The 13,401-nt window shown below is 46.8% G+C and overlaps 1 protein-coding gene across 1 annotated transcript in view; it reads right to left on the reverse strand.

Annotated features, from left to right (window-relative positions):
- Nucleotides 1-13,401, reverse strand: part of LOC144488220 (transcription factor COE3-like) — a gene marked incomplete at both ends in the record, with an annotated part of 56,313 nt that overhangs the window by 17,882 nt on the left and 25,030 nt on the right. Inside the window, one exon of the mRNA XM_078206248.1 lies at nucleotides 12,551-12,624. Coding sequence (XP_078062374.1) covers nucleotides 12,551-12,624 — 74 coding nt within the window. The remainder of the gene's footprint in view (nucleotides 1-12,550; nucleotides 12,625-13,401) is intronic.

The following is a 13,401-nucleotide window of genomic DNA, read 5'->3' on the forward strand; positions in this document are numbered from 1 at the left end:
TGGTGTTGAACACGTTGGAGTTTGCCTCTGGATGTTGAGAGAAAATATTCAGGGAGTACGGGCAGAGTGACCAGCTCCCGGCAGGGAAGCGGGGGGGGGAAGGTGGGGGGAGAGAAATTAAGCAATAATTTGGCATGGGGGTCTGAAATGGGCAGGGGGTTGCTTCTGGGGGCAGTTGTGCAGCCAGGAGCAGTGCAAACGCACACTTGCACAGAAATTTAAATTTCTAAAACACAGGGAAAACAGCATCCCAGCAAACTACAACATGGAACACTGAACAATCACCTCAATTAGGGCATCCGTAAAATCCAGGGCAACTGATCACCCTGGTTATGGGGAATGAACAGGGGAGCTGGCCACCATAGGTGAGTTACTCCTGCAGAGGGCCAGTATGGACACAGCAGGCCGAATGGTCTATGCTGCAGTCATTCTATGATGCTCTGGTACGAGTGGAATATCATCATAGAAACCCTCCAGCACAGAAAGAGGCCATTCGGCCCATCGAGTCTGCACCGAGACGAGAATAGCAGAAGAGAAACAGCCCTTTCAGTCGGGGGAATAAATTAAGGTCAGGCGTGCACTCATCATGACTGATCACCCTGTTGTAACTTGCAAGGGCATTGGACGAGACCGGTGTGTAGCTCCCATTGGTTGAATGGCCTGCAGTGACCCCTATTTAGCCTCAGACATGAAGAATGGGGGAGGCCTCATATCCCAAATACTCTTGAGCACTAGACTGACAGCAGCTCCTGGGAGGCACAGTGGCACAAAGTGGTTAATCCTAGTGCCTCACAGCGCCAGGGACCCTGGTTCAGTTTTGGCCTTGGGTCACTATCTGTATGGAGTTTGCACGTTCTCTCCGTGTCTGCGTGGGTTTCCTCTGGGTGCTCCAGTTTCCTCCCACAATCCAACGATGTGGTGTGGGATTTTATGGCCTCGCTCAGATGAGACTGGAAATTCCCACCCAAGGGCAACGGAGATTTCTGTTGTCGGACCCTCGCTCGTGCCAATTCTGTGGCTGGCGAGGTGGTGTAGTTCCGGCCAAGAAGGTTAGGTGCATTGGCCATGTTAAATTATCCCTTGGTGTTGAAAGATGTGCAGCTTAGTTGGATTAGCCATGGTAAATGCTCAGGGTTACAGGGATAGGGCCGGGGTTGACCTTGGGTAGGATACTATTCCAGAGAGTTGGTGCAGATTCGATGGGCCGAATGGCCTCCTTCTGCACTGTAGGGATTCTATGGTTCTTTGACGCTGTGACCCATTTGCCAATTTACTGTGGAGCCCCGGGGGTTGACTGTTCGATCAATGTTGCCGTCCATTGGTCATTCATCACGGACTACAGACATAAACAGATTCTGATTTTGGACAAATCCACTAATGAGATGAGAGCACGAAGCAGAGTCCTACCTAACGTGAAGTTCAGAGAACACAGTATGGAATTGAAGAACAAAAAGGAATCAATGTCCAGGAATTCACAGGTTATATGTTCCCTGTCTGTGTCAATACCCACACAGAAACAGCGCCCATCCAAATACACATAATGGCACGGTGGTTAGCACTGCTGCCTCACCCGGGTTCGATTCCCAGGAACCCGGGTTCGATTCCCAGCTTGGGCCACTGTCTATGCGGAGTCTGCACACTCTCCCCGTGTCTGCAATGGTTTCCTCCGGGTGCTCCAGTTCCCTCCCACTATCCGAAAGGCATTGGCCATGCTAAATTCTCCCTCAGTGTACCCAAACAGGTGCCAGAGTGTGGCTTCTAGGGCATTTTCACAGTCACTTTATTGCAGTGTTAACATAAAGTTTATTTGTTAGTCACAAGTAGGCTTACGTTAACACTGCAATGAAGTGACTGTGAAATTCCCCGAGAGGCCACAGTCCGGCGCCCGTTGGGTCAATGCACCCTAACCAGCACATCTTTCAGAATGTGGGAGGAAACCGGAGCACCCGGAGGAAACCCACGCAGACGCGGGGAGAACGGGCAAACTTCACACAGACAGTGACCCAAGCAGAATCGAACCTGGGTCCCTGACGCTGTGAAGCAGCAGTGCTAACCACTGTGCTATCAGTAAGCCTACTTGTGACACTGATAAAGAAATTAAAACAATAAAGACCCAGGTACATAGCTGTAGACATATATATATATATATATATATATATATCTAATATGACTCACACAAGCACGCACACGCGCAGAACACAGGCACACACATGTTTGCATACATTGTCACACACACGAGCATATATGAGGCTACACAAGCAGACACACATCTACGACACAGCAGTCTAAACCCACAAACAGCCCATCTGCAAGTGCAGACGATATCAAATCAGTTCAGTTGAAACAATCTATCAATTATGATGCAAATTATACCCACACTCCAGTAATATATTCAGCAAATGATTAAACATCTTGACTATGATCTGACTGGTGCATATTTAATCAGGAAATGGAACACGACTCAGGGCATGCTGGTGTTTGTTAAGAGGTTAGGGGGGGTTGCCGGGGCCGATGTAGGTGGCGGGGGGGAGGGGGGGGGGGTTCATTTGGCCCCGGTGTCATGCCTGAAGTGACCCCGCTCAAAAGGATCTACGATTGGATGGCCTTCATTCGACGACCCACTTTCATTTGTTGTTGAGAGGCACATTTTGTTTTTACTAATTTTGTTCTGTATAAGCCCTTGCAGCTTCTTCATCTTCTAACTCAGGCTGTCCTCGTTTGCATGCTGCAGTACAGTCAGTGCTGAGATTTAAATATAGGTCTGTGACGAGCTGGGAAAGAGGTCACTGAACTCCCCCCTCTCGCAGGTTTAAAAGTGTATTATCCTGCTGCTCCCGATAGTTCCCCGTCAGATTGCCACCTGTGGATCAGAGTCTACTGTTTACCAAAAGGTGTCCGAGCCTAAATGCCACTATTTACAGCATTAGTGTTTATTTACGCACAGTTCTTCTGAATACCCGTGTGTAGACAGCCTTGAACAACCGTGGGTATCCAAGATACTTCACAGCCAATGAAGGGGAGGGGTTGGCCTAGTTATATTATCGCTAGACTATTAACCTAGAAGCTCAGCTAATATTTGAGGGACCCGGGTTTGAATCCCGCTGGAGCAGATGGTGCAATTTGAATTCAATTTTTAAAAAACCAATCTGGAATTAAGAATGTACGGATGACCATTGTCGGAAAAACCCATCTGGTTCACTCATGTCCTTTAGAGAATGAAATCTGCCATCCTTACCTGGTCTAGCCTACATCTGACCCCAGAGCCACAGCAATGTGGTTGATTCTTAAATGGCCTCTCAAGCCACTAAGTTCAAGGACAATTCGGGATAGGCAATAAATGCTCGCCAAGCCAGCGACGCCCACATCCCAAGAGCAAATTTTTAAGTGGCACAGTGGTTAGCACTGCTGCCTCACAGCGCCAGGGACCCGGGTTCAATTCCGGCTTTGGATGACTGTGTGGAGTTGGCATGTTCTCCCCGTGTCTGTGTGAGTTTCCCCCCAGTGTTCCTGTTTCCTCCCACACTCTGACGATGTGAGGGTTAGGTTGATTAGCCGTGCTAAATTACCCGTTAGTGTCAGGAGGATTGGGTAAATACGTGGGGTTACGGGGATAGGGTCTGGGTGCGATTGTTGTTGGTGTAGGCTCGATGGGCCGAACGGCCTCCTGCACTGTAATGTCGCAGACAAAATGGGACAGCCAATTTGCAGAAAGCAAGATCCCAGAAATAGCAATGTGGTAACGATCGGGCTTGAGGGATAAATATGCATCAGGAAACTGGAGACAATTGCCCTGCTCTTCTTCAGAACAGGGATCTCTTCGTCCGTCTGAGAGTGAGACAGAGCCTCGGTTTAAAAATGCATCTGGAAGACAGCTCGTCTTTCCTTTGTCTGCACTTGCGACATGCGAGTCCCTTAAACTATTGTCGACCTTGCCTGAAGCTGAGTTGTTGCAAAAAGCAACGTTTTGTTTCCCCCCCCCCTTGCTGACGTCCCTCACTTTAATAAGCAATAATACATCTATACAAGGCATTGGTGAGGCCGCACCTGGAATATTGCGCACAGTTTTTGTCGCCATATTGGAGGAACGATGTAGTGGCATTGGAGGTAGTTCAGGGGAGATTCACTAGATTGATTCCAGAAATGAGGGGTTTGTCGTGTGAAGAGAGATTGAACAGTTTAGGCCTATACTCTCTGGAATTTAGAAGAATGAGGGGAGATCAAATTGAGGTATACAAGATGATAAAAGGTATGGATAAAGTTGACGTGGAGCGGATGCTTCCTCTTGTGGGGCATTCTAGGATGAGAGGCCATAGTCTTAGGATAAGGGGTAGCAAATTTAAAACAGAGTTGAGGAGAAATTATTTCTCCCAAAGGGTTGTGAATCTGTGCAATTCACTACCTCAAAGTGCGGTGGATGCTGGGACAGTGAGTAAATTTAAGGAGGAGTTAGACAGATTTTTAACTGGTAATGGGTTGAAGGGTTATGGGGAGAAGGCAGGAAAATGGGGATGAGGAGCATATCAGCCATGATCGAATGACGGAGAGGACTTGATGGGCCGAATGGCCTAATTCTGCTCCAATGTCTTATGAATTTATAATAAAATGGATGAACGGATGACTTCAGGGTCACACTCAGGATAGTGCTGCCCAACTCCCATTATTCTAACTCACACCGAATCCCGTCCGCTTATCACTCCACCCTGCTCGCTGACCCTACAGTGGCACTGATTTTAAATTTTAAAGTTTAAAATTCTCATCCTTGTTCTCAAATCTTTCACACACATCCCCCTCCCCACCCCGGGCTCCTCACCTCTCTATATCTCTATAAGGGGAGGTGATGGCCTCGTGGCATTATCGCTGGACTATTAATCCAGAAACTCAGCTAATGTTCTGGGTTCGAATCCTGCCACGGCAGATGGTGGAAATTTGAATTCAATAAAAAACATCTGGAATTAAGAATCTACTGCTGCCCATGAAACCATTGTCGCCTGTTGGAAAAACCCATCTGGTTCACTAATGTCCTTTACGGAAGGAAATCTGCTGGTCTGGCCGACACATGACTCCAGAGCCTCAGCAATGTGATTGACTCTCAACTGCCCTCCGAGGGTAACTAAGGATGGGCAATACATGCTGGCCCAGCCAGTGATGCCCATGTCCCATGAATGAATAATAAAAACCCACCTCCAGCTCTACAACTCTCTCAGATCTCTGCACGCCTCCAGTTCCGGCCTCTTCTCTCAAACATTGAAGGCTGTGCTTTCCACTGCCAAGACCCTAATCTTGGGAATTCCCTCCCTAAACATCTTCCACTCTCCCCATCTTGAAGACGCTCCTTATAACTTACTCCTTTGACCTAACCACCTGCCCTAATATCTTCTTCAATGGCTCGGTGTGAATTTTTGTTCCTTAACCCTTCTGTGAAGCATCTTGGGATGTTTTACTATGTTGGAGTCGCCCTGTGTAATCGCACAGTGTTGTTGCAGAGGTGTGACATCAATGCTCCTTCACCAGCCTCCCTGCGCTGAGCCATCCTTGAGTGTAACCAAACACTATAACTTTCAAGTTTGCTTCACAATAGAAGCTGACCTTTAACCCTGTCGACGTGCAGGGAGGCCATTGTCAGACAGTGACACATCTGCCCACCCAGGGTAGCCAGTGTCAGTCCTAGCCCTAGGTCAGATACAGCAGGAGTAGCCAGCTCCATTCCAATGGCGTGCCATAACCCCGGGCCCTCAGGATAGCAGCTGTCATTGTACCGATGCAGCTCACTTGATTTCCCAGATCAACTGTTCTGCAAGCAGCTAATCGTCAATTAGTGTGAATTGTGGGCAGTTTTAGTGCTGTAGACGCGTGAGCAAAAGGGACTCGTGTCAAACCATCAAAACTTATTTTCACTCAGGTCCAGGAGATGGAAAGTTCATAAGTTCATAGGATATAAGAGCAGATTAAGCCATTTGGTCCATCGAGTTCTCTCCGCCATTCGATCATGGCTGATGTGCTCCTCATCCCCATTTTCCTGCCTTCTCCCCATAACCCTTCAACCCATTAACAATTAAAAATCTGTCTAACTCCTCCTTAAATTTACTCACTGTCCCAGCATCCACCACACTTTGGGGTAGCGAATTCTACAGATTCACAACCCTTTGGGAAAAGTAGTTTCTCCTCAACTCTGTTTAATTTTGAATTTATGGGCTGCACGGTGGCACAGTAGTTATCACTGCTGCCTCACAGCACCAGGGACCCAGGTTCGATTCTCGGCCTGGGTCACTGTCTGTGTGGAGTTTGCACGTTCTCCCCATGTCTGCGTGGGTTTCCTCTGGGTGCTCCAGTTTCCTCCCACATTCCAAAGATGTGCAGGTCAGATGGATGGCCATGCTAAATTACCCCTTAGTATTTGAAGATGTGGAGGTCGGACAGATTGGCAGGACAAGTGTGTGAGATTACGGGGATAGGGCCTGGGTGGGATGCTCTGTCGGAGAGTCGGTGCATACTCGATGGACTGAATGGCCTCCTTCTGCACCGTAGGGATTCTGTGGGTCGATGAATCCTTATCCTTGTTCTCAAATATCTCCATGGCTTTGCCTCTCCCTGGTTCTGTTGGTTCCTTCAAGAATTCTGCACCTTCTAATTTTGGACTCTGGCACACCCCAGCTCTCACTGCTCCAACAGTGACGGTTGTGCCTCGATCCCAGTCTCGGCCCCAGTCCTGGACTATCCTCCCTAAACGGCTCCCCCTTACCCCTCCTTTTAAAGCCTACCTCATTGAAAAACCTTTTTTGACCTATCCTAACGTCTCTTTTTTTGGCATGTTGACAATTTTTATGTTGTCTAAATCGTAGAGTGGTTACAATACGGAAGGAGGCTATTCAGCCCATCACCTCGATGCTATCTCTCTTCGAGTGGAATTCACTCCCTCGCCTTTTTGCCATTGCCTTGCAATTTGTTTTCTACCTAAAGTTTATTAGTTACAAGTGACCTTACATTAACATTGCAATGAAGTTACTGTGAAAGTCCCCGAGTCGTCACACTCCAGCACCTGTTTGGGTACACGGAGGGAGAATTTAGCATGGCCAATGCACCTAACCAGCACGTCTTTTGGACTGTGGGAGGAAACGGGAGCACCTGGAGGAAACCCACGCAGACACGGGGAGAACGTGTAAACTCCACATAGTGGCTCAAGCTGGGAATCGAACATGGGTCCCTGGCGCTGTGCGGCAGCAATGCTAACCATTATGCCACCGTGCTGCCCCCTGGATAATTATCTGATTCATTTCTTGAAGCCATGATTGTATCGGTCTCCACCACAAACTCGGGCAATGTATCCCAGCCGCTATCAATTTTGATTGCATAAAAACAATTTCCTTCATGTCACCAGTGCCATTCACCTTAAAACAGAGTCCTCAGGCCCCCGATCCTTCCCCCAGTGGGACAGTTTCTCCCTATCTACTCTGCTCAGATCCTTTGTAAAAGGCGCTACGGCAATACAAAAGCAAAATCCTGCAGATGCTCTAAGTCTGAAATAAAAACAGAAAATGCTCAGTAGATCAGGCAGCTTCTGTGGAGCTATGAAGCCAAAATGCGAACTGTTTCTGTCCACAGATGCTGCCTGACCTGCTGAGTATTTCCAGGGTTTTCTGATTCGATGTAACTGCACGTTGTTGTGGTGTTGAGACTCACCCCAATTGTATTCATTGGAGTTGAGAAGAGTAAGAGGGGATCGCATCGAAACGCATAAAATTCTAACAAGATTAGACAGGGTAGATTCAGAAAGAATGTTCCCGATGGTGGGGGAGTCCAGAACTAGGGGTCATAGTTTGAGGATAACATGTTAACCTTTTAGAACTGAGGTGAGAAATTTCTTCACCCAGATCGTGGTGATTCATAGAATCTACAGTGCAGAAGAAGGCCACTTGGCCCATCAAGCCTGCACCGACAACAATCCCACCCAGATCCTATCCCCATAACCCCACATATTTACCCTCTTAGTCCCCCTGACACTAAGGGACAATCTATCATGGCCAATCAATCTAATCCGCACATCTTTGCAGTGTGTGGTCGTGAATGTGTGGAATTCACTGCCACAGAAAGTAATTGAGGCCAAAACATTGTGTGATTTCAAGAAGAAATTGGATATAGCTCCAGGGGCTAAAAGGATCAAGGGATATGGGGGCAAGGGGGATTAGGATATTGAATTTGATGATCAGCCATGGTCAAGATGAATGGCGGAGCAGGCTTGTAAGGCCGAATGGCCTACTCCTGCTTCTAGTTTCTATGTTGCTATGGTAATCTGAGCGCCAATCCACAAATGAAATTACAGTGAAGTAGCCAGTGACGCATTTCAGTTGCTGAGCTGGGAAGAAATTCTTTTTCCCGCCCAAAGAACAGAAAGGATTAACCTTGAGCCTACTTGGGTTTGGTGTGGGTTTGCAGCAAACACTGTAACTCTGTCTAAAATCATTGCCAACTAATGCTGGCTTTTAACAGGTTTGGGACCTTTTCCAAGTGCGGCTAAACTCTCAGCTTCCTAGAAGCTTTGCTGAAAGTCACATTGAGAGAAACCCGCACTTTTAGGCGGGCCTATCAACTTGCAAACCTTCAATAGCAACACTATGAGGAGGTGGGCATTCTTCAACCAAGGATAATGATGTGACCTCTCACCCTGGAGACCACGACTTCTCACCCTGGAGACCATGACCTCTCACCCTGGAGACCACGACCTCTCATCCTGAAGACAATGTCCTTTCTCCCTAGAAATCACAACCTCCCACCCTGCAGATCATAATCAGTCCTGTTTAATAAGAACGTATGAATTAAGAGCAGCAGTAATACACTCGGCCCCTCAAGCCTGTCCCACCATCCAATCATGGCTGATTTGACACTAACTTCAACCCCACATTCCTGCTTGCCCCCAATAACCATTCACCCCTTGCTATTCAGGAATCTAACTAACTCAGCCTTAAAAATATTCGAAGCCTCTGCTTCCTCTGTCTTTTGAGGAAGAGAGTTCCAGAGACTCACCACCCTCTGTGGGAAAAAAATTATCCTCACCTCGGTTTTGAATCAACAACCTCTTCTTTTTAAACAGTAGCCCCCTAGTTCTAGATTCTCCAACAAGAGGAAATGTCCTCTCCACATCCACCCTGTCAGTACCTCTCAGGATCTTAAAGGTTTCGATCAAGTCGCCTCTTACTCTTCTGAACTCTAGTGGATACCAATCCAACCTCTCCTCATAAGACAACCCATCCATTCCTGGTATTAGTCTAGTAAACCTTCTCTGAACTGTTTCTAATGCATTTGCATCTTTCCTTAAATAAGGACACCAATACTGTATGCTGTGCTCCAGATATGGTCTCACTACATGGGCGGCACAGTGGTTAGCACTGCTGCCTCACAGCGCCAGGGAGCCAGGTTCAATTCTGGCCTTGGGTCACTGTCTGTGTGGAGTTTGCAAGTTCTCCCCGTGTCTGCGTGGGTTTCCTCCGGGTGCTTCAGTTTCCTCCCACAGTCCAAAGATGTGTGGGTTAGGTGCATTGGCCATGCTAAATTGCCCCTTAGTGTCGGGGGAACAAGAGGGAAAATATGTGGGGTTACAGGGATAGGACAGTACCTGGGTGGGGTTATTGTCAGTGCAGGTGTGATGGACCAAATGGCCTCCTTCTGCACTGCAAATTCTATGATTCTACATTGTAACACTACATTCTGCACCCTCTCCTTTCCTTCTCTCTGTACGGTATGCTTTGTCTATATAGCGTGCAAGAAACAACACTTTTCATTGCATACTCATACATGTAAGAAGTCTCACAACACCAGGTTAAAATCCAACAGGTTTATTTGGAATCACCAGCTTTCGGAGCACTGCTCCTTCATCAGGTGAGTTCTTATTGTGCCCACCCCAGTCCAACGCCGGCATTCCACATCACTTATACATGTGACAATAGATCAAATCAAATCAAATCACGTCTCAGCAGTGCCCTGTCCAACTGAAGCATAACCTTCCTCTTTTGTAATCAACAGAAGATATAGGAGCAGGAGTGGCACCTCAAGCTTGTTCCACCCACTCAATACCATCATAGCTGATCTGATTGTGGCTTTTACTCCACTTTCCTGATAACCTTTGACTCCCGAGTGGATCAAAAATTTGTCTAACTCAGCTTTGAATATATTCAGTGACCCAGTCTCCATTGCGCACTGGGGGGAGAGCTCATCACAGACTAAGGACCCACTGAGAGAAAAGATTCCTCGTTATTTCCATTGTAAATGGAAGATCCCTTATTCTGAAATTGTGTCCCTTGTTCTAGATTCCTATACTGAGTGAGGAAACCTCTCAACATCAACCGCCTCAGAATCTTTTGTGTTTCAATAAGACCACCTCTCATTCCTCCAAACTCCAATGAGTGTAGGCCCAAACTACAATCCCTTCATCAACCTCATGAACCTTCTTTGAAATGCCTCCAATGTCCCACCTTAAATAAAGAGACCAGCACTGTATACAGTACTCAAGATGTGATCTTACCAATGGCCTCTACAATTGCAGCAAGACTTCCCCATTTTTCCCCCATTGCAATAAAGGCCAACATTCCATTTGTCTTTCTAATTACCTCTTGTATCTGCAGATCAAATTGAAGTGACTCATGCACAAGGACACCCAGATCCCTCTGAAGTCTCTCTCCAATTATATAATATTCTGTTTTTCTATTCTTCCTGCCAAACTGGACAACCTCACATTTTCCCACCTTATACTTCATCTGTAAATATCTTACCCACCCAATTGACTTGTCTGTATCCCTTTTCAGACTCTTTATGTCCAACCCACATCTTTCTTTTTTTTCACTTGTCCTTGTATCATCAGCAAATTTGGCTGCAATACACCCTGTCCCTTCATCCAAGTCACTAATATTGTAAATAGTTGAGGCACCAGTAAAAATGGGGAGAGGTGGTGACATAGTGGTATTGTCACCAGGTAAGTAATCCAGAAGCCTAAGGTAATGCAGGTGGGGAAATTAGAAATCATGATTAAAAAATCTGGAATTAAAAATACGGATGACCATGAAACTATTGTCAATCGTTGTAAAAACCCATCTGGTTCACTAATATCCTTTAGGGAAGGAAATCTGCCATCCTTCCATGTTCTGATCTACATGTGACTCCAGACCAGCAGCAATGTGGTTGACTCTTAACTGCTCTCTGAAATGGCCTAGCAAACCATTCAGTTCAAGGGTAATTAGGGATGGGTAATAAATGCTAGTCCAGTCATGCCCACATCCTAGAATCCCTACAGTGCAGAAGGAGGCTATTGGATCTGCACCGACTTTCCGGCAGAGCATCCCACCCAGGCCCTATCCCCATAATCCCATGTATTTGCCCTGCTAATTCCCCTAGCTACACATCTTGGGACATTAAGGGACAATTTAGCTTAGCCAATCTACCTAACCTGCATATCTTTGGACTGTGGGAGGAAACCGGAGCACCCGGAGGAAACCCATGCAGCGACGGGGAGAATGTGCAAACTCCACAGACCGTCACCTAAGACCAGAATCCAACCCAGATCACTGGCATTGTGAGGCAGCAGTGCGAACCACTGTGCCACCCTGCACATCCCATGAACAATTTTTAAAAATATGATCCCTGTGTCATTCCACTAGTTACAGTTTGCCAACTTGAATATGATCCCATTTATCTTGAGTTCCCTGTTAGCCAGGCCTCTGTCCATGCTAACACCAACAGCTCTTACCATGTGCTGTAAACTTTTATGTTTCCCCTTACTGAAAGCCTTTTGGAAATCTATATACATTACAAATACTGGTTCCATTTTATTCACCCTGCCTCTTACATCTGCAAAGAACACTAATAAATTTGTCAAATTGTCAATATGTTTGGATTTGCCGATTGTAATCTCTCGGAATTTCACTAGTAGCCTTAGACGTTATTTGGATTTTCAAAGTTAAAGTTAAAGTTTATTTATTAGTCGCAAGTAAGGCCTACATTAACACTGCAATGAAGTTACTGTGAAAATCCCCTAGTCGCCACAGTCCGGCATCTGTTCGGGTCAATGCACTTAACCAGCACGTCTTTCCGAATGTGGGAGGAAACCGGAACACCCGGAGGAAGCCCACGCAGACACGGGGAGAACGTGCAAACTCCACACACCCAAGCTGGGAATCGAACCTGGGTCCCTGGTGCTGTGAAGCAGTAGTGCTAACCACTGTGCTACCATGCCACCCCCTTCTTTACTAAAGAGTGATGAAGAGGAAGAGATGCAATGTTGGCAGCTACGCATTTAGATTCGATAATTCTCACATCCCTCTCACACTGGAAACACTAGCTATTTGTCAATTACCACCAAACAGGTCCATCCCTTGCTGCCCAGGCCTCAGCCCAGTCCCCCCATTCGCTCACCGTCTCCCTCTCCAGGTGTCCCACTATCACCTTCCATGACAATGGCCTTTGTCGCGAGGTCCTTAGCCTCTGAGGTGACAGGCATCATGGGCATGCACCCGATTTTGTGGCCCTTCGATGGTTCCAAGGGAAAAACAAAATTTAATTCACCCACCTGCACATGATTTCATGAGTGAGGAGCACCCGACACATCTCTGGGTTCTTATCCTGCCCTTCATAAATGATTGCCTGAAATACGAGAGAAAAAATAAATGGTTAGAACCAGTTTTAATCTATCTGTCAGGGCTGTTGCCCTCAGTGTTGTACTGAGGGCGTGCGGCTTGTCTGATGCACCCGCCATCTTGCAGATGAGACATCAAACCGAGGCCTCACCCGTTTTTTCAAGTGGATGTATAAAATGTCATGGCACTATTTCAAGGCGTTACCCCACCGCCGTTTAAAGTTTATTTATTAACGTCACAAGTTAGGCTTACATTAACACTACAATGATGTTACTGTGAAAATCCCCTAGTTGCCACACTCCGGTACCTGTTCGGATACACTGAGCGAGAATTTAGCATGGCCAATGCACCTAACCAACATGTCTTTCGGACTGTGGGAGGAAACCGGAGCACCCAGAAGAAACCCACGCAGACCCGGGGAGAATGTGTCGGCTCCACACAGACAGTGACCCAAGCCGGGAATTGAACCCGGGTCCCTGGCACTAAAATGTATTCTTCATAGAACATCACAAAAATGAACAGATTATCTGGTCATTATTCCTTTTACTGTTAGTTGGCTCTTACTGTCCACAAATTGGCAACTTAATTTCCTACATTACAACAGTACTTTACTTCACACGTACTTTAACTGGCTCGAATACGCTTTGGAGCACCCTAAAATCGGGAAAGGCGTGATATAAATACGGGTTATTTTTCCTGGTAGTTTGTGCTTTGTGTCGTGTGGTACTGACCCATAACAACCCAGAAGGTTTCCCATTTGGGCAGTGGGGTTGATTTTAACCAG

This window comes from Mustelus asterias, unplaced genomic scaffold (genome assembly GCF_964213995.1).
Source record: "Mustelus asterias unplaced genomic scaffold, sMusAst1.hap1.1 HAP1_SCAFFOLD_1380, whole genome shotgun sequence".
Classification (NCBI taxonomy): domain Eukaryota; kingdom Metazoa; phylum Chordata; class Chondrichthyes; order Carcharhiniformes; family Triakidae; genus Mustelus; species Mustelus asterias.